The following is a 21,768-nucleotide window of genomic DNA, read 5'->3' as shown; positions in this document are numbered from 1 at the left end:
CTGACCCCTTCCCACATGCCCAGACTAGATGGCCCCTTTGCCTCTGGGCAGTCCCTCTGCTGTTCTGACAGGACCATACATCAGATGTGTTCTACACTATTCAGTAGGCTCTTGCTGCTGCACACCATCTTTTACTCTTCTTTTGTGGACTCACCATCACCCTCCTCAGTATCTATATCTCAACACAGTTATCTCCAATTCTCTGCCACTGAGCTCTCTCCTCTTCATTCTATACTTCATCATCACCTCCCATCCTCTTATTCCTCCTTTCCCAGGGTAGACCTTCTACTATTGCCCTTATTCCCTTTCCTGCCAGTCTACATGACTTTGGTCAGTCATCCTCTCCTTTTTCTTATACTCAACATCTCATAAACAGTTGTTCCTCCTTCCTTGTTACCTACAAATGTGTTCAAATTAGCTCTAACTTTAATAAAGTGCCTTTTTAAACCAATAAAAAAATTAAGTTCCCATTTTAAAAAATTCTATTTTTTATATTACATTTATATTACATTATATTTATATTCTACTCTTTTATATTACAACAAAAATATCAAGATACTAAAAATTCTGAACTTAGTAAAGATATAGATGAGATTTTCATGTTAGTTATTAAAATGTGCTAAGTAAAGTAAATAGCTAATAGAACATTATCAGTTTCACCACTAAGTCCACAAGATGGCGGGGTATGAAGCAGGGGAGGAAAAAGGGGACAGAGACCAGTACTTCGATTTTTGGAAACTATTCCCTGTGCTTTCTGATCACTTCTTTACAAAACTGTTATCAGCATAGGTGGGTATAAAGGGACCTTTTAAGCTGATAAAACTAAATCTAAGACATACAGGGAGATCCTGATCTCATGACAGCAATTTTGAGCAATGTACCAAGATAGAAAACCTTAGCCACAAACATTCATTCTCTTAAATAACTTTCTATCCTTCAAAGTACAACAAGCTGAACTTCTGAGTGCCAAATTACTTATACCTAAATAATATTATAGAATATGATTCTAAACTTCAGCCCATATTAATATGTGGAAGTATAATTGAGGGTAGCATGAAAAGAGAACTTCCATAAGCATTCCTTTCCTTTTGAGCCCTTGAGAAGAAGTTAGAAGCATGGCAGGAGATCTGTAATTTCCCTGTGCAGTCAGGCACCTAATCTGCAACTGCTGGTACAAGTGCAGTGATACTGGCTCAAGTCTTCTTCTCAGGTCACCCTAACTCTTTGCTGCTCTCTTTTGAGGTATATACAGAGAAGACCAAGTAATGATTTTTTTTTAATAAATAATATGAGTGGATAATCATCAGCGCTGTCAGGTTAAGCCATAAACATTTCATGCCATTTTAACCAAATTTACTCTGACAGCACCAGCTCAGATTGTAAAATCTGTAGTGCTAGCTTTTTTGTTTTATTTTTTTTTTTCTGTAAGGCAATGGGATTAAATGACTTGCCTCAGATCACACAGCTAGGTAATTATTAAGTGTCCGAGGCCACATTTGAACTCAGGTCCTCTTGACTCCGGGGCCAGTGCTTTATCCACTGTGCCACCTAGATGCCCTGCTAGTCTTTAAAAAAGGAAAAAAATGGCAACAAAGAATTCAGCAATTAAAAAAGTTACAAGTTTAAAGAAAGAAAAGATTCCAAACATTTATAGTGGTTTATAATTCTCCAGTAGACAAAAAGCAGCATCTGAAGAACTCCTGTCTGGAAGCTTGGCCTGGACACACACACACACACACACACACACACACACGGGCTGAGCCCATCAACCCCCCCCCCCCGAATCCACCCCAAATCCTCTGGCTGGGGCTGGCCGAAATGCAGCACTCACCTTTCTGGGTCCTTTTCTCTGCTGAGGCCTGGGAAGCCATGTAAATCGCAGCGGCAGCCACAGAAATGGGGCTCCTGCCTGGCACCAGATCCAGCTCCACAGCCTTGCGGGCAATGTGTGTAGCTGCCATCTGTACTTGCTTAGGAAGACCAAGGTTTGAACAAAATCTTGACATGAAATCCCCTGTTGTGATCAAATCCACACTGGTTTCTAGAGCCTTCAAAATTAGCTTAAAACACCGCCCTATTTCTTTCTTGGAAATCCGTGACACAGCACATATTTCTGAAGACAGAAACAAGACATACAAAGAAGCTTCAGCTACAGCATAATTTACATCCTACTATATATGCAAATTTTAACACTTTGATCATTTAACATTAATCAGTATTTCCTGTTTCCTCATCTATAAAACGGAGATAATCATAGTCAAACTATCTAACTCAGTGTTATTTTTTACAAATATTTGGCAAATCTTAAACATTATTAAAACAATAATTACTATTATATCTCCATGGATTGATTTATGTGATTCTCTGACTAAATGATAAAAACTTAAGGTGCTTGAGCTCTCACTCCAAAAAAGCCTCTCCTGTGTCACCAGGCTTCAATCAAAAAATAATGCCACCAACTAATACATCAAAATATTGTTTTGATTAGCATGCTTACTGTGAAAAAAAATTAAGCTAACAAAATATCTAAGTAAAGGACTAAATAAAATGGTTAAAAGAAATCAAGAAGAAGGTAGGAAATTTTCTATAATCAAGGTAACAAAAGAAAACTCAAGTAGGTCAAATGGCATTGTGAAAAAGACTACCCCAAAATAAGAAATTTGTAAAGAAATTATTTAAGATACGGCTGAAAAGAGATAATTCACCTGTGACCTATTTTTAATCAGCATCTATGAAATCAGGATTTTTTTGGATAATAAATTTAATGTAGGTAACATACCTTTAAATGTTCTAGGAACACCCTCTTGTCTACAGGCAATATAGAGACAAGCAGAAGCTATGGCATCATTAGCTCTTCCCTTCAGGCTCTTTTGTTCATATACTTGCTTGAATAAATTATTTGTTCGATCCTTCAAAGCAAAGAAACTAAGTTTAATTAACTCTAGGCCATTTAATTAGCCACAATATCAAAAATTCATATGCTCATTATATTATGCTAACTAAGTCAATGCCAGCACAGTTTAAGAGAAGTAGACAAGAACTTACAACTATATTTCGAGGAAGATTGATTCTGTCTGCCATGGTAGTAATTTCTTTGAAAGCATTCATCATTGCACGATCAGAACTGCTCATAGTTCTGCGATTCTGATACTTTGAATTTCCAAATTCGTCAAAGCTTGCTGCTCCTGTACCCTAAAAAATAAGAGTTTGTATGTTTAGATATTTAAATTTATAACTATGGTCTCACGATTCTCCAAAATATGTTTAACATGATTGTACCTATATCAGATTGCTTGCTGTCTTGGGGAGAGGGAAAGGTAGGGAAGGAGAAAAATTTGGAAATCAAAAACTTATAAAATTGAATGCTTAAAACTATCTTTAAATGCACCTTGGGGAAAAAATAAAATACTATTAAGATTTAAATAAAAGAATCTAATACTAAAGAAAAAAACCCATAAAATTTCTCCAATCAGTTTTGTGACAAATTAAAACAAAAAAAAAAGACCATTTGAAGATCACTAGAGATATCCAGGTATATGACTAATTAAAATTGTATATATAGAAAATAAGGTTCTTTTCAATGAGAGTAGTGATTTTTAACTAAATGTTATGAATAGCAAAATAATTTACAGAATTCCTTTAGACATAATTTATAAAAACAGTTAATTTATTTAACTTATATATGCAATGCCATACTAAACTATCAAAATATCACTTTATAGAATTACAAAAAATATTAACAAAATTCAGTGGGAAGAAATCTCAAGGGGAAATAAAGAGGGGAAAGGGGGTAAAAGAGAGGGACAGGACAATCTTAGATAGTACTCTATCTCAAAAAATGCTACAAAACATATCAAAAAAATTTGGGGATGACTAAAAAATTGAGAAGTTGATAAGTACAATAGATCAGGCATACAACAAAAATAAGCAAATGAACGCTAGTAATATAGTACTCAAAAAACCCCAAATCCCAACTACTTGGTTAAGGGTACATCATTCAATAAAAACTGCTGGGAAAGTAAGAAGTAATTTGGCAGAAATGAGGAATTGACTAATACTGAGATAAGCTCCAAATAGATAGATATATGACCTAGATATAAAAGATCATATATGAGAAGAGTAAAGAAGGGAACTGCAACTGTGAATAGGGAAAGAATTCAACCTAAACAAGGGACAGAGAGGGTTATGAAAGATAAAACAGAAGATTTTTACCATAGAAAAAATTTAAATTTATCATATATATTTTATAATTATGTAAATTAGAAAATCTGTTATAATTATATATTCATACATAATTTATTATATATATATATACACACACACACACATATATATATATGTACACACACACACACACACACACACACACACACACACAAATACACATTTTACTCAAACCCAATATAGTTAAAATGGGAAAAGAAAAAAAAATCTTTTCAATAACCTTCTCTGGATAGAAAAATAACAGATAAATTTATAAGATCAAGAACCATTCTTCAAATAAGTTGATGCAAAAACATAGTTTTTAAAAGGACAAAATGCAAACTATTAACAGCCATATTAAAAAATGTCCCACATCACTAGCAATTAGAGATACAACTTAAGTATCTCTTAGGTTTTATCTCACATCTATCAGAATGGCAAAGTTGACAAAAAAGTATAAAAGACAGTTAAAAGTTGAGAAACCAGGCATACTAATGCAATGCCACCAGGTGAGCTGGTCTAGTCATTCCAGAAGGCAATTTGGGACTATGTCCCTTAAGCCTTTTAAATTGCACATGTCCTTTTACCCAGCAATATAAATCAGCCTCTTTCTGTATATGTGTGTGTATGTATATGTATATATGTGTATTTATATGGGTGTTATGTGTAAACCCTCAAGGGATTTTAATAAAAAGAACTCATAAATACAAAATCATTCATAGAAAAGACCCATAAAATCATAGAGTGGGTCATCAATTGGGAAATGACTGAACAAATTATAGTATATAAATACAATGGAATACTCTTGTATTTGTAATAATGAAAGGGAAAAAGTGAAACTTGGAAAGACCTGTATGAAATGATTATGTGAAATGAGAAGAATCAGAACAATCTAGAGAAAAATAACATGGTAACAAAAAAACTTATTTTAGAACTCTGATCAATCTGACCAATGAATCCAGAAGAACAAAAGAGGAAGCATGCTATTCTATTCTTCCCAGAGAATTTATGGATTAGAGAGGAAGAGGACTGTTTGAGTAATAGGACAATGTGTAGGTTTAGTTTTCTTGCCTAGGAGAATTTATTCTAAGAATTGTTTCCCTTTTTTCCTTTCAAATCCCTCCCCTCCTCCCCTCCCCCTCAGGTCCCAAGTGTAGGAGAGTAAAAGGGAAAGAGAAGATAGAGATAGAATAGTCAAAAGGAAAAAAAGTCAGAAAGAATCAAAGATAAGCAGGACCACTTTGAAAGTTACATGTACAGAGAAATTCAGTTTCAAATTCAATTCTTTTCTTGATTTGCTAATCAGAATCCAAAAATAGAGTAAATTATTCTACATACCTACTAATATAGAACAACATATGTGCTTTGACATAGTATTCACTCGCCACTAACATTTTCAGTTTAAATAGCTGAGTGAGTTATTTGCAGATTACTGTGTCACTTAAATGTAAAAAGCGAATGAATAGAAAATCTAAATCTAAATCCAAATCCAAAAACCAAAGAATATAAGTATGTAATTTCAATCCATCTCAATATACAAAACAAACTATCAATCCCCATCGAAAACAAAAAAAATCAAGCACCTGATCCAATTTCATAGTAGAATTCTTTCAAACTCTCCAAGATCAAAGAATCCGTTATTACTCATAAATCTGTAGATTACTCATAAAACAGAGCAATATGAATAATAATAAGTACTTTTTGAGGGAAATATGGTGTTGACTTTAAAACCAGTTAAATGCTAAAAAGAAAAAGTACAGACCGATTTTGCTAATGAATAGATACAAAAAAGCTAAAAAAATAGCAGTCAACCAAAATATTGCAATACATTAGGAAAATTATTCATCATGACCAAGCCCAGTTCGTGCTAGGCTAATTCAGTATCTGAAAGTATAATAAATAATGTAAAAAATACAAATCTTAAAAGGTACAATTCTATCAACCAAAGTAGAAAAAGTCTGATAAAATCCAGTATTAATTTATGATACAAATGCTAAAAGAAATGGTTAGAGATCTTCAACACAATTAAAGGCAAACTCATATTCAATGGAGAAGCATTAGAAAATTTTCCACTAAAAAGGCAGGAAGCCTCTTTTGGGTTATTGCAAATGCTAACTATTTTAATACAACAAGTAGATAACAGAGCAATTAACACTGGAAAAGGGTTAAAAATCTCATTTGAAGATCAGATGGGGGGAGGGGGCTTTAGCAAGAAAAAGTCCACTACTTTAAACTACAAAAACTAATGGAGAAACTGAGTTCAAATAATAGGATACAAGACTAACCCACAAAAATCACCCGTGGTCCTTTTACTTGTAATAAAGATGAATAAACTTAATTTACATAAAAATTGTAAACAAAATAAAGAAAAGCAAAAATAATCAAGAGAAACATCAATGATCATTGGCTTCAACTTATAGTAAAAGCTGCAGTATTCCCAAAATAATGTATTTAGTGAAAAATGGTTAACTACTGAATGCCTTCTTTACTGAATCAGACAAAAATCTTAATGAAATTATATACACAAAGAACAAATGAGGATGAAAGTTAAGGGATATATTAAAAAATAAAAACTTTTGAAGGGGATCTTGCACTTTAAAATGCATTGCAAAGTAATTACCATATAAATTAATCTTATACTACATAAACAAAAAAAACTCCAAAGGAACAGAATAAATATACCAATCATCCAATTATTTTTATATATATATATATAAAAGATTCGTTTTTAACAGACTTTTAGAAAATAAAAACTAGAGAAAGCATTCACTTTGTAATTGTTCCTGGGAAAAATCATTTGCAATTTGGCAAAAAAAGGGATTTGGAATCATATTATATATCAATAATTTCTGCTTATGATACATTAAAAAATCTATAAAAAGATTGAAGAAAAACAGAGTAACCGAGTATTTTTCCATGGCTATTGAGGGAGGTTTAGACAAAATAGATATTTTTGCCTATATAAAAATAATTGCTGTCCAACAAAAAAGAAATAGACTTGGAAAAATATTTACAGCAAAAATAAATGATGGGGCGGCTAGGTGGCGCAGTGGATGGATCACCTGCCCTAGAGTCAGGAATACCTGAGTACTTGCCTTGGGCAAGCCACTTAACCCCATTTGCCTTGAAAAATCCTAAAATCAAACAAACAAAACAAAAAATAAATGATAAAACTGATTTAAAAAATCATGAAGGAAATTTGGCTGAAGGATATGAATAGAATTTTCAAACGAGAAAATTTTCTCATTAAAATCAAAAATCTACAAATAAAATTAACTCTTAGCTAATGTCTCCCACTTAAAACTGACAAAAAATTTAACCTGTAGACAGGTTGGAGAGTAACAAATATAAAAATCAATCTTCTATTTGCACACTAACACCGTAGTATGTCCCTTGGTATCATATCCCTTGGACACATCATTCCAACACTGGTGATATACCCTGAAAGTGTTAGCAAAAAAAACTAACTATCCAGAGATTTTTAGGACAGCATTATATATAACTGAAAACAAAAAACTAGCAACAAAAACTCTCCTTCAAACCTAGAAGCAAAGTCCAACAATAAGGGGATGTAAAATAAAAATTAAAATGGACAACTGTGAGGAATACAAAGTAATGTGTTACTTTCTTTTTTTAGATTTTTGCAAGGCAATGGGGTTAAATGACTTGCCCAAGGCTACACAGCTATGCAATTATTAAGTGTCTGAGGCCAGAAATGAATTCAGGTCCTCCTGACTCCAGGGCCGGTGCTCTATCCACTGCACCACCTAGCCGCCCCACAATGTGTTACTTTCAATCCTGAAATTAATTTAAATAATTAAATTAAATAATTTAAAGCAAGTTTAGCTGTCTTTATTGATATTATAAGTTTCTAACAATTTTTGAAACATACAGAAACTATATTTAAGGAATGAAGGGTTAGTTAAAAAAAAAAACAAAAACAGAAACAACAGGGCAACTGCCAAAACCATTCTTCCCCCACCCCTAGTCCTGACTTAAAGGGAACACATTCCAAGGTCCCTATGCCTGACCAGCACAAGACATATAGACTATTTTTTGAACAATATTCCCTTACCTTGCTTCGATGACAATACATTTATTAAGCATAAATGAAGTTTACAAAATTAATTTTCACACATACAAAGTGCACAACTTTGAAGGGGTAAAGAAAAAAAAACTCATTAAGCCCTTCCCAAAGGTTACCTTGATCCTCCAACTTTAGACTCCATTTCTTCTCTTTTCTATCACACTTCCATTTTTAAGAGAACCAGATCTCTTGGAAAAACGAACCCTGTGATGTTAAGAGTGTCTGATTTAGTTCACTTTTCTTCTTATGCTTGAAAAATGGCTGAAAAAATCCTTCTGCCAATGGGAAATGAAGCACAAAAGGGAACAGGGTTCCAAAACCTACCTTGCCAATCATTGTAGTCAAGTCTCCATCACTCAAGAGAGGATTCTGAGAGTCTCCAACCCGAGATGGGTCTTTGGTTGCTTTGTCATTGCTGAACGTTCTCCATTCAGATCCCACATCTATAACACGATCACCTGGGAAAGCAATATGCACAATTCTCAATTTAATTTGTTTTCTGGGGGAGTTTGGTGGCACAGCAGACAGAGCATCAGCCTTGGAGTCAGGAGGACATGAGTTTAAGTTCAGCCTCAGACATTAGACACTTATTAGCTATATGTGACTCTAGGTATGTCACTGAAACCTGCTTACCTTGTCCCACCCCACCTCTCAAAATCTGTGATCTAAACACCATATAAATAGTTAAGGTTATAAGTCTATACTTTTCTTTATGGATGCAGCTTACATGTCAAGCTTTCTTCTCTAGGGGCTTGTTTTAAAGATATTATGCCACACTCCATATAGATGCATGTGTGTGTGTGTACTTGTACTTGTATACACACACACACACACACACACACACACACTCTTAAAATAAGTATGAACAACATATTCCCCTGAAATGTTTAGCATGTAGCACTATTCAAAATTATAATTACCTTTAGTGTCCTTTTTAAAAAAGTAAAAATTAAAGGTGGGGCAAAAAAAAAAATGAAGGCTGTGAAAGATTAGTGGTGAGATCTTGATTACTTGTCTGGACCTCAAGATCCTCTGTTAAGCAAGGAGCTGAGCTAAATGATTTACACCCCAACACCCACAACTGTCATTTGTTCTGACGACATCCTCTTTCTAAACCTCAGGCTAACTTTCACTCCACCTTATATTGTTTATGATAATTCTTATTTACATCTGCCTAATGTTATTAAATGGTTCTACAAAAAAAAAATGGGACCCTATATACAGCTTAATGGGGAATTCTTGTCCTAAGAACAATTCAATAGAACCATTTATTAAGTCACTGATCTGTACAATAGAGTGGGGGATACAAAGATGAAAAATCACAGCCTGACTCCAAGAACTTTATCATCTAAAGGGAGAAAGGACATGCCAATAACAAACATGCAAATCACAGAGCAACCTAACATGGATGGGGGAGAGATGGCTTTGGGAGCATCAGAGAAAGCTCCAAGTGAAGCTGGAGTTTTCAAGGGGGAGTATTTGCCCAGATGGAGGTGGATGAGAGGATAGGCTCTGGGGGCTCTCCTTGGGGGCAGCAGAGTCCTGTATCAGGCTGGGGTGCAACCAGGAGCTCAGCTGAGCTATTGATAGCTGATAAACATTGATCAAGTGCTTCCTATATACTTTAAGCTCAGTCCAATGGAGAGACACTGCCAAAGGGAAGGCCCTAGAATGAAGAAGGGCTGGAAGTGGTTCCAGACCCAGCTGAGGAATGAGATGGGTCAGGAGAGATAAGTGACTTGCATGTGCTTGCGTGTACAAGAGCAAAAGGACCAGGGCCACTGGATCACAAGAGAATGTGGGGGAATAGGAGGTATAAGAAGAGTAGAATGCTAAAGAGAGGATTCTCTGATCCTGGAACCCACCACCAGCCTGCTGCAAGAGCCCTGATATAAGGTGATGAAGATACAGGCAGCTAGAGCTCTGGCCCTGGAGTCAGGAAGATCTGAGTTCAAATCCTGCTAGATACTTACTAGCTGTGTGAACCTGAGGCAGGTCACTTTATCTGTTTGCCTCAGTTTCCTTAATCTATAAAAGAGGAACAATAATGAGAATAATTGCAAAGAAAGAGCTTTTGTAGAGGGCCTAGTTCATAGGTAAGATCCACAGGCCTGGGCAGCAGCCTGGCTACAGCAGGGAGGAATCAGGAATGATGGGCAGGCTGCAAGCCCAGGGAGGGGAAGGTAGTGGGGGTCCTTGGCAGTCACCAAGGGCTACAAGTGGAAAGGGTCTGGAGTTAAATCTAAAAAGTCTGTTGTTAAAAAAAGAAATTTTAGGTTTTTGCAAGGGAATAGGGTTAAGTGACTTGCCCAAGGCCACACAGCTAGGTAATTATTAAATGTCTCAGATTTGAACCCAGGCACTCCTGACTCCAGGGCCGGTGCTTTATCCACTGAGCCACCTAGCTGCCCTAAAAAGTCTGGTTTTGAATATGTCCACGGGACATGGAGATCCAATGCTGAAGGTCAGATACGGAAGTAAGCAGGAGAATGAATCATCAGCACAGGTAACATGGAGTCCATGGAAGGTGACAAGCTCTCCCATGAAAGGGCTCAGAGAGAGAAGAGGGTCCCAGACAGGGCCTTGAGGGGGTCCCCAAGAGGGGAGCTGGAAGAAGATTCCACAAAGGAGGCTGAAGAGGAGGTTGAGGAGAGTGCCACAAATATACAGAGCCTCTGGGAGCAGAGGGTGACTGATGGTGGCAAAGGTTGCACAAAGGTCAACAAATTTAAGCATTGAGAAAAAAGCCTGAAATTGAGCAATTTGAATAACTACAGGTTTTTTGAGTTGAATGATGAGGCCAAAAGTCATATTACATAGTTAAGGAGAATGTACCAACTGTTGATACTAGCAAGGGAGAAAGGAGAGAAGTGTGGAAGGGAAGCTCCAGGCAGTGACAGGTGGTGGAGAAGCAACCAACAGCCGACAGGAAGAGACTGAAGATCAGTGAGAGAATGGGAAGGACAGAGAGACAGTCTGCTGGAAGAAATGGGAAGGAATTGGATCCCATGCCCATGCAGAGGGTTGACCTCGGTCAGGAGAAGGGTTGTCTGTCTCTTCATCTAAGACAGACTTGAAGGAGGAGATGGTGGTAGGAGTCTCTGGTGACCTTGGTAAGGACTTTCAATGATGGCAGCAAGGTTGGACCCAAACTACCAGAAGTTCAGGAAGCATTTGTTAAGTGGGGAGCAAAGGGAAGCAGTCATTTAAAGTACTTTCCCTACAAATTTAGCAGTAAATGAGAAAAGACTTAAAGGAAAAGTTTTTAGGATATGGAAAGGCCTTTAGGAAGAGAAGGAGCCTGGAGACAGTGAGAGGTAGACTAACAGATAGTAGATAGACTTGAGGAGACAGTCTGAGCCTGCATGAGGGATAGAGAGGATACATGTGAGAACTCTGCAAAAGTAACTGATTGAATATTATAGTGGGAGATTAACTATAATGATTCTAGTAATGCCATCTTGGTAAAGACTGCCCTGGATGAGACCTCCTGCTGCATGCACTCATGTGCAGCTTTATCACCTCTTAGGAAATAAGCTTCTCTTCCACTCAGGCTGGAGCCCAGTATCTTGGATTTGTGGGGTCTCAATATTTGTTAAACTTGAAGAAACCAATAGCCATGATCTAAACCCCTAAAAATCAAATTCCAACAATCCTCAAGGAATCAAATCCAAAGATTTGGGGGGGGGGGGGGCAAGGAGACTGAAACATTAACTAATGACAACATTCATAAAATGATATAAAACCTGTCGTCCAGAAAACAGAGAAAACGGGATGGAGGAAGACCCCAAAGACACGAACTTTTACAGGAAGAGGCAAACACAAATCACGATTCAGAAACTGTGGAATATCAGTCCCTTGTCCTCATGGTCTAAGTACTCAAACATTCAAAAATATGACTGCATAAATCAGCCTGCCCCTGGTCACCTCTCAAGTCTGACCTTCCTTAGCCAACTCTGGGGGCTCCCCATGCCTGTAGGATAACTTATGGACCCTTCTGTTTAGCTTCTGGCTCAAGCTCTCAGGCAGGCTTGGTCCGGGTATGAGGCGTGCCCCCAACCTCCCCCTCTGTCTCTCAGTTCTTCTCCTTCCTTGATTGCAAAAATGAAACAGTCCCTACTCTCACTTCATCAGCAGAGACAAAAACCACAAAGATACACAGGAAAACACACGTGTACAAAAGTACAAGTTAATGGGGGAAAAGGAAAAGCCCCATTGAGGCAGAGATGCCTTAGTTGAGATTTGCAGGAGACTAGGGATTTGGAGAGGCTAAGACATCACATTACATGTCGGTGGCAGTAAGCTTGGCTGCACCCCAGTGCATGTAAAGGGAAAAATATATAAAAACTGGAAAGGTAGGAACGGTTAACTACTCACTGGAAAGGCATTCACTGACTATCAAAGCAAATGCTGCTATAGCACAGTTCTAACCAGGACTGGAGGAGTCAACAACATTTGCAAAAGACCCCTGTGATGGGGAAGTGAACTGAAGAGTACAGACCTAAGGGAATTTAAATTGGGTGAACAACAGGGAACAGAAAAGATATGGGAGAAGTCCCCCCCCCCATTTTCATGTGGACATAGACCTCTATCTATGCATGTATTTTTATAGTTTTGCCTTCCAAACGTGACATCTTTCTACAGGCATCTTCACTATGTGGATGCTTAGGTCTGGATACAGAGTTTATTCCCTCTTCTGATATAGGACAAGCCCTTTTACTGCTTGCCCTACCTAACAGAAAGCAAAATGAACTCTGAAAGAAAATCTGGCATGACATAAATAGAACACTCAGTCCTGGGTGATGATGTAATTTTTCCACATGCAAGAAATAACCAAAATGACTCATTCCAGTTTCTGTGGCTTGTATTACAAACCAGTCCCTCATTAACGATTTTTAGTGTGTGCATGTGTATATTACATGTGTACATGTATGTATGTATGTATGTATAATTGTTCAGGACATTGCCATTTATAAGAACTCAATCAAATCTCAAATATCTAGATAAAAAATGCATTCTTTAAAACCATCACTCCAAGAAGGTAAATTTATCAGTAATGGGAACAGAAAATCATATGGGAGACACACACACACACACACACACACACACACACACACACACACACACACACACAAACCAGAATTTTCTCAAAGTTTTACTTACTATAATAAACTGCTATTTATCCTTGGCATGATACTCTTTGATGAAGAACAGATCTGTCAAGCTACCAACAAGTACATTCTGTATGCTTTAAAATTCTAAAAACAGAAAACTAAATGTCAAGTTTTATCAGTTTACCTTCTCAACCCCACTATGATCTTTGGACACTAATATCTTTAAAGAGTTTTCCATCTAGAAAGGTACTCATTTTAAAAAGCAGCAAAGCTTTCATCTACTCAGGTAATAGAGCTTAAACAGTGCAGACAGATATCTTTCTATGGGGTAGTGGGAAAACAACCTGGATACCGGTTACTTGGGTCTGAATCTGGCTCTGCCTCTTACTAGTTATGGACAAATTTCTGAATTCTACTAAACTATATTAGCTCCTCCATCTGTAAAGAAAGGATAATACTGCATATAAAGGAGACCTAATAAAGGCTACTGGGGGGGGGGGGGTAGGATATACGACATGATCCAATATCACTTCTGCAGCAAGTTGCAGCAACCTTGAAAAGGTCCCCCCCTCCTACCCCCAATGCTTAAACTCAAGAGTCTCAGTCTCAAACTTTGCTTCTCCTCCTCTCCACCAGAGCTACCACGCAGAGGCTCCTATAGAGGGGTGCCAACTGTACCCATTGCCAAGGATGGATAGGGAGGACAATCATAGTCGTTGTCATTCCAAGCAGTGACCTGGCAACTGTCAATGAAGGTGGGTCAGTTCTCTTTCATCCCCCACAGGTGGAGAACTAAAATCTGAGGCTCTCAATACCAGTATCCCTAACACTATCAAAGACTTGTTCAAGATCAAAAAGTGACATAGCTGTTTGTGGTGATAAATGAGATTCGTGGCCATTTGCCTTGGGGGTAACTCACTGACCCAGCTGAAATCTCCTAGATGTGCTAGCCCAGAGACTTGGGATTACTTTTCTTCTCGACTGTGCATACAGCAAGAGCTTAATAAGTGCTTTTCCATTCATTTAGAAGGGAAGCCTGTCACAAATCAGAATCTTAGTGACCACCTACTTCAACTTGGCAGAAAAGGAAGCCTGTGGTACAATAGTGTCCTCATCAAGAGGACATCTGCACTGCCTGAAGAGAGCTCTTCTAACCCCCACCTGGAAACCCCCAGTAGCACCAGTTCATTCCTCTTCTGCATGGCTCTCATTGGCAGCAAGTTTTTTCTTGTGTAATCAAAACTGACCTCAGCCATGCAAATCCTTCCAGGCTTCCCTGAATTCCCATCCCTCCTAGTTTCTAATAGAAAAATGTTTCAACACACATATACACCACAGTTTATTAAGCCATTCCTCGATTGATGGACATTCATTCAATTTCCAATTCTTGACCATGACAAACAAGGCTGCTATGAGTATTTTTGTACAAGTGAAGTTTTTACCCTTTTTCATCATCTCTTGAGGGTAAACACACAGTAGTGGTATTGCTGGATCAAAGGGTATGCACATTTTTGTTGCCCCCTGGTGGGCACAATATTAAATTTCTCCCCAGAAAGGTTGGATGAGTTCACAGCTCTACCAACAATGTATTAGTATCCCAGATTTCTCACACTACTTCCAACATTGATCTGCTTGTTAGTCTGAGGAACAATACATTTATTCCTACATTCTCCAGTGTTTTTAGTAGGAATGGGTGCAATATTTTGTTAAAAGCTTTTTCAGCATCTATTGATACAATCATTTTTCCTAATACTGAACCAACTGCATTCCTGGGATAAATCCTACTTGATCATAATATATTATCCTACTGATAACTTGTTGGAATCATTTTGCTAAGATTTTATTTAAGATTTTTGCATCACCTCAGACAATATAAAATACTTGGGAGTCTATTTGCCAAGACACTCAGAATCTTTTTGAAAACAAATATAAAACACTTCTCACACAAATTAAGTCAGACTTAAATAACTGGGCAAATATCAACTGCTCATGGATAGGCAGAGCTAATATAATAAAAATGACAATTCTACCAAAACTAAACTATCTGTTTAGTGCCCTACCAATTAAAATTCCAAAAAATTACTTTAATGAGTTAGAAAAAATTATAAGTAAATTCATATGGAGAAATAAAAAGTCAAGAACTGCCAGGAGCTTGATGAAAAAAAAGGGCAAAAGAAGGTGGCCTAGCCCTACCTGATCTAAAATTATAAAGCATCAGTCATCAAAACTGTTTGGTATTGGCTAAGAAATAAAGTGGTGGACCAATGGAATAGACTAGGTGTAAAAGCAAGAGATGATTATAGTAATCTGCTGTTTGATAAACCCAAAGAGTCCAGACATTGGGATAAAAACTCCCTCTTTGATAAAAACTGCTGGGATAATTGGAAGTTTGTATGGAGGAAACTTTGATTAGACCAACACCTCACACCTTTTACCAAGATAAGATCAAAATGGTTACAGGACTTAGATATAAAAAAGCAATATAAGCAAATTATAAGATCAAGGACTAGTTTACCTGTCAGATCTATGGAAAGAGGAGCAGTTTATGACTAAGGAAGAGTTGGAGAACACCACCAAAAACCAATTAGATGATTTTGATTACATTAAATTAAAAAGCTTTTGCACAGATAAAACCACTGTAACCAAGATCAAAAGAAATGTAGTAAATTGGGAAACAATCTTTACAACTAATGATTCTGACAAAGGACTCATTTCTAAAATATACAGAGAACTGAGTCATATTTTTAAAACAAAAAGCCATTCCCCAATTGACAAATGGTCAAAGGATATGCAAAGGCAATTTACAGATGAGGAGATCAAAGCAATCCATAGCCATATGAAAAAAATGCTCTAAATCATTAATTATTAGAGAAATCCAAATTAAAGCTTCTCCGAGGTACCACCTCACACCTCTCAGATTGGCCGATATGACCAGAAAGGATAATGATCATTATTGGAAGGGTTGTGGGAAATCTGGGACACTATTACACTGTTGGTGGAGCTTTGAACTCATCCAACCCTTCTGGAGAGCTATTCGGAACTATGCCCAAAGGGCAACAAAAATGTGCATACCCTTTGACCCAGCAATACCACTACTGGGTCTATATCCTGAAGAGATGATGAAAAAGGGTTAAAAACATTACTTGTACAAAAATATTTAAAGCAGCCCTGTTTGTGGTGGCAAAGAATTGGAAATCAAGTAAATGTCCTTCAATTGGGGAATGGCTTAGCAAACTGTGCATGTCATGGAACACTATTGTTCTATTAGAAACCAGGAGGGACAGGATTTCAGGGAAGCCTGGAAGGATTTTCATGAACTGATGCTGAGTGAGATGAGCAGAACTAGAAACACACTGTACACCCTAACAGCAACATGGGGGTGATGATCAACCTTGGAGGACTCACTCATTCCATCAGTGCAACAATCGGGAACAATTTTGGGCTGTCTGCAAAGTAGAGTGCCATCTGTATCCAGATAGGGAGCTGTGGAGTTTGAACAAAATTCAAGGACTATTCCCTTTAATTTATTTTTTATTTTTAGGGTTTTTTTGCAAGGCAAATGGGGTTAAGTAGCTTGCCCAAGGCCACACAGCTAGGTAATAATATTAAGTGTCTGAGACCGGATATGAACTCAGGTACTCCTGACTCCAGGGCCGGGGCTTTATCCATTGCACCACCTAGCTGCCCCTATTCTCTTTAATTTAGAAAAAAACAGATATCTTATTGTCTGATCTTGTTACCTCTTAGACTTCTTGCCTCTTCTTTAAGGATATGATTTCTCTCTCATCACACCCAATTTGGATCAAGGTACAACATGGAAACAAAGTAAAGACTGGCAGATTGATTTCCGTGGGGGAATGGGGGAAGTAAGATTGGGGGGAAAATTGTAAAACTCAAATAATATCTTTAATAAAAATAAATTACAAAAAGATTTTTGCATCTATATTCGTCAGGGAGATAGGTCTATAATTTTCTTTTTCTGTTTTAAGTCTTCCTAGTTTAGGTATCAGTACCATATTGTTGTCATAGAAAGAGTTAGGCAGAGTTCTATATTCACCTATTTTCCCAAAGAGTTTATGTAGAATTGGAACCAACTTGTTCCTTAAATGTTTGATATAATTTACTTGTAAATCCACCTGGCCCTGGAGATTTTTTCTTAGGGAGTTCTATAATGACTTGTTGAATTAATTAGGTATTTAATTTCCTCTTCATTTAACCTGGGCAATGTATATTTTTATAAATATTCATTCACTCACACTTAGATTATCAAATTTTTTGGCATGGAGTTGGGTAAAATCATTCTGAATTATTACTTTGATTTCCTCCTCACTGGTGGTGAGTTCACCCTTTTCATTTAAGATACAGCAATTTTTTTCTTTTTTTAAATCAAATTAAGCAGAAGTTTATCAATTTTATTGTTTTTTTCATAAGACCAGCTCTTGGTATTTATTAGTTTTCTTGCTTTCCATTTTATTAATTTCTCCTTTAGTTTTTAGAATTTCTAATTTGGTATTTAATTGGGGGTTTTTAATTTGTTCTTTCTCTAATTTTTTAGTTGCATGTTTAGTTCATTGATTTCCTTCTTCTTCCTCTAATTTATTCATGTAAGGATTTAAAGATATATTTCCTGACAGCTGCCTTGGTTGTATTCCATAAGTTTTGGTATGTTGTTTCATTATTGTCATTGTCTAGGATGAAATAATCTTTCTGTAATTTGTCGTTTGATCCATTCATTCTTTAAAATGAGGTTATTTAATTTCCAATTAGTTTTGGGTCTATATCTCCCTGCTTCAATACTGCATGTGATTTTTATTGCATTATGAACTGAGAAAGATGTATTCACTGTTTCATATGCTTTTCTGCAGTTCATCTTTAGGTTTTTATGCCCTAATATGTGGTCAATTTTTGTGTAAGTGCCATGTACTGCAGAAAAAAGTGGCTATTCCTTTCTATCCCCATTCAATTTCCTCCATAGGTCTATCATGTCTAGGTTTTCTAACAATCTATTTACCTCCTTAACTTCCTTCTTGTTTATTTTCTGGTTAGATTTACTTAAATCTGAGAGCAGGAGGTTGAAGTCCCCCCCAGCAGAGTTTTGCTGTTTATGTCTTCCTGTAACTCCTTCAATTTGTCTTCTAAGAATTTGGATGCTATACCATTTGGTGCATATATATTCAGTATTGAAATTACTTTGTCTATGGTACCTTTTAGAAGGATATAATTTCCTTGCTCATCTCTTTTAATGAGATCTATTTTTTTAGGTTTTTGCAAGGCAAACAGGGTTAAGTGGCTTGCCCAAGGCCACACAGCTAGGTAATTATTAAGTGTCTGAGACCAGATTTGAACCCAGGTACTCCTGACTCCAGGGCCAGTGCTTTATCCACTGCACCACCTAGCTGCCCCAATGAAATCTATTTTTGCAGCTCCTTTGTTAAGGATTAATTAAGTTAATCCTTTGATAAGGATTGCTATCCCTGCTTTTTTTCAATACAGCTGAAGTATATTTTGCTCCAACCTTTTACCTTTATATGTATCACTCTGCTTCAAATGAGTTTCTTGTAAGCAGCATATTGTAGGATTCCGGTTTTTAATCCACTCTGCTATTTGCTTACATTTTAAGGGAGAGTTAGTTAGTTCATCTCATTAACATTCAAAGTTATAATTACTAACCATTTGCCCTCCATACTATCTTCCCTCTGTATTTGATCCCCCTTTTTCACTTTATATTCCCCAGTATTTTTCAGCAATGTTTGCTCCCCTATATCCAACAACCTCCTGTTTCTTTCCTTTTACCCTTTCTTCCTTCCCTTCCTTTTGTTAGTTCCCCTTTTCCTCCCCTCTCCCATTTTAATACTTGAAAGGTAAGATAAGTTTCTTAACTGAGTGTATATATATGTTAACTTTAAGCCAAATCTGATGAGACTAAGATTCAGGTGGTTCTCACTTCCTCCCTTCTTCCCCTCTATTGCAAAAGGAACTTGGTACCTCTTAATGTAATGAGATTTACCCCATTCAATCTCTTCTATACTCCCTTCTCTTTACTGTCCCCCCTTTTAATGAAGTATTGTTTTTAAATCATTCTATCTCACAGAAAAGTCCATCACTTCTGGCTAAGTACATTGTCTGTAACAGTTATAGTTCTCTAGATTTATTAAAGTCTTTCTCCCAGATAGGGATATAGCCAGTTTCATATTATTGGGTAGCAGTCTTTTTTTTTAAACCTTCTCACGTGTCTTGAGTCTCCTGTTTGAAGTCCAAATTTTCTATTTAGCTGTGATCTTTTCATCAGGAAAACTTGGAAGTCTCCTATTTCATTAAATGTCCATCTCTTGCTATGAAAGAGAAAGCTCAGTTTTGCCGGATAGTGAATCCTTGGCTACATTTCATGCTCCCTTGCTTTTTGGAATATCACATTCCAGGCCCTTCGATCCCTTAATGTTGATGCAGCCATGTCCTGTGTAGTCCTTACTGTGGTTCCTTGGTATCTAAATTCTTTCTTTCTGGTTGCTTGCAAGATTTTCTCTTTCATCTCATAGTTCTGGAATTTGGTCACAATATTCCTTGGTGTTTTCATTTTGGGATCCCTTTATGGAAGGGATTGATTTATTCTTTCAATAACTATTTTGGAAGCAGCCAGGTGGTGCAGTGCATAGAGTGCTGGCTCTGGAGTAAGGAGGACCTGAGCTTGAATCCAATCTCAGACAATAATTAGTTAACTGTGTAACCTTGGGCAACTCACTTAACACCACTGCCTTGCCCAAATAAATAAATAACTGTTTTGCCCTCTGGTTCCATGATGTCAGGGCAATTTTCCATCACTAAATCCTATAATATTAAGTCCAGACATTTTTCTCTTCAATATTTTCAGGGAGACCAATGATTCTTAAGTTGTCTCTCCTAGTTCTATTCTCTAGGTCAGTAGTTTTGCTGATGAGGTATTACACATTTTCTTGGATTTTTTCAAATTTTTGGTTTTGTTTATCAGATTCTTGTTGTCTCATGAAGACATTAGTTTCCACAGACTCCATTCTTTTTTTTTAGAGAAGAATTTTCTTCATTTACCTTTTGCAATTCCTTTTCCAATGGATCAATTTCCATCTGACCAAATGAGGTTTTGAGAGAATTATTTTCTTTTTGCATTTGTCTAATTATATTTTCTAAGGATTTGCATTAATTTCCTCTCTCTCCCAAATTTTCTTATTGATTTTTAAACTCCTTCCTTACTTCTTCAAGGAAGTCTTTCTGGGCTGGAAACCAAATCATCTTCTCAGAGGTTCTAGATACTTTTTCTATGGATCCCCCTTTCAGCTGACCTTTGTTCATTTTCCTAAGGTCTTGTGTTGGGGGAGGGGCTGGTTCCCAGAGATTTGGTATTGGGATCCCTAAAGGCTTTGCTCACTTGGCTTAGTAGCTCCAAGTGGACCGGCCAGTAGAGGGGGCTGGTTCCTTTCTCTGGTGTCTATGACCTTGATTTAAGGTCCATTCTCTTGGCCTGGAGGGTGTGGGTGGTGCTGTTGGATACTTTTATCTTTGATCATTGTGGGCTATGCCCTGGGGCAAAGTAATTACTCTCCCTATTCACAGTTGGGGGAGCTCTGTTGCTCCTGCCTGAACCCTTGGGAGAGTGGGCCATTACTGTGTTTGTTCTGGGAAGAGGGTTCAACTGAAATGAATGTATGGAGTCTTGAGGTCCTTGCAGATGTCTGCAACCCAGCCCTGTCAGAGCACCCCAGATCAAGAGTCCCACAGCCAAAGCCTCCAGGCCTTCCAGACCCCAATTGGATCTTGGCTCCCACAGTCAAAGGCCTCTGCAGCTGATCTTAGGTTAGTCCAGGTCGTACCCCACCTGGCAGCTCTCTGATCTCTGTGCCCAGCTCACCCATGATCTCTGAAGACAGACCTTGAGATAGATGTTCCTCTCTTAGGTTCTTTTTCTGGGTTTTGTCAATTGAATTTCTATTAAGAGGTTTGTTTCATATTATTTATGAGGGAAGATCAGGAGACTTTAGCACAGTGCCTATCTTCTCTCCACCATCTTGATATTTCTAATGTTGGAACACTTAGGAACATCTCATATCTGAGCATAAACTAATTCAATTCAAATCTGGATTTTATTATAATAGAATACATAACTTTTGATTTATAGTTCTCATATGTAATTTTTAAAAACTTTGTTACAACTTAGATATCCCTTAAAAGATGAAAATATGAACCAAATTCTCTTAAATGTGTTTTTAACTCTTTAAACTATTCACAAACCTAGCAAACAAAACATTTCCCAAGATTTAAAATACAGAAATAGAAAATATACTAGCAAATTACCACAGCATACTTACCTTAAAAAAAAAAAAACACTTTTTCTTT

General features: G+C 37.0%; 1 protein-coding gene across 1 annotated transcript in view; it reads right to left on the bottom strand.

The window, feature by feature from the left end:
- The window catches only part of GTF2B (general transcription factor IIB), a 37,078-nt gene that overhangs the window by 838 nt on the left and 14,472 nt on the right, over positions 1 to 21,768 (bottom strand). Inside the window, exons 3-6 of the mRNA XM_074221748.1 lie at positions 8,615 to 8,748; positions 3,046 to 3,192; positions 2,780 to 2,909; positions 1,832 to 2,113 (exon numbers count right to left, since the gene is read on the bottom strand). Of these exons, the coding sequence (XP_074077849.1) occupies positions 1,832 to 2,113; positions 2,780 to 2,909; positions 3,046 to 3,192; positions 8,615 to 8,748 (693 nt within the window). The remainder of the gene's footprint in view (positions 1 to 1,831; positions 2,114 to 2,779; positions 2,910 to 3,045; positions 3,193 to 8,614; positions 8,749 to 21,768) is intronic.

This window comes from Macrotis lagotis, chromosome 2, assembly GCF_037893015.1.
Source record: "Macrotis lagotis isolate mMagLag1 chromosome 2, bilby.v1.9.chrom.fasta, whole genome shotgun sequence".
NCBI lineage: Eukaryota > Metazoa > Chordata > Mammalia > Peramelemorphia > Peramelidae > Macrotis > Macrotis lagotis.
Note: the sequence above shows the minus strand (reverse complement) of the source record. Positions and strands in the feature narration are given on the sequence as shown.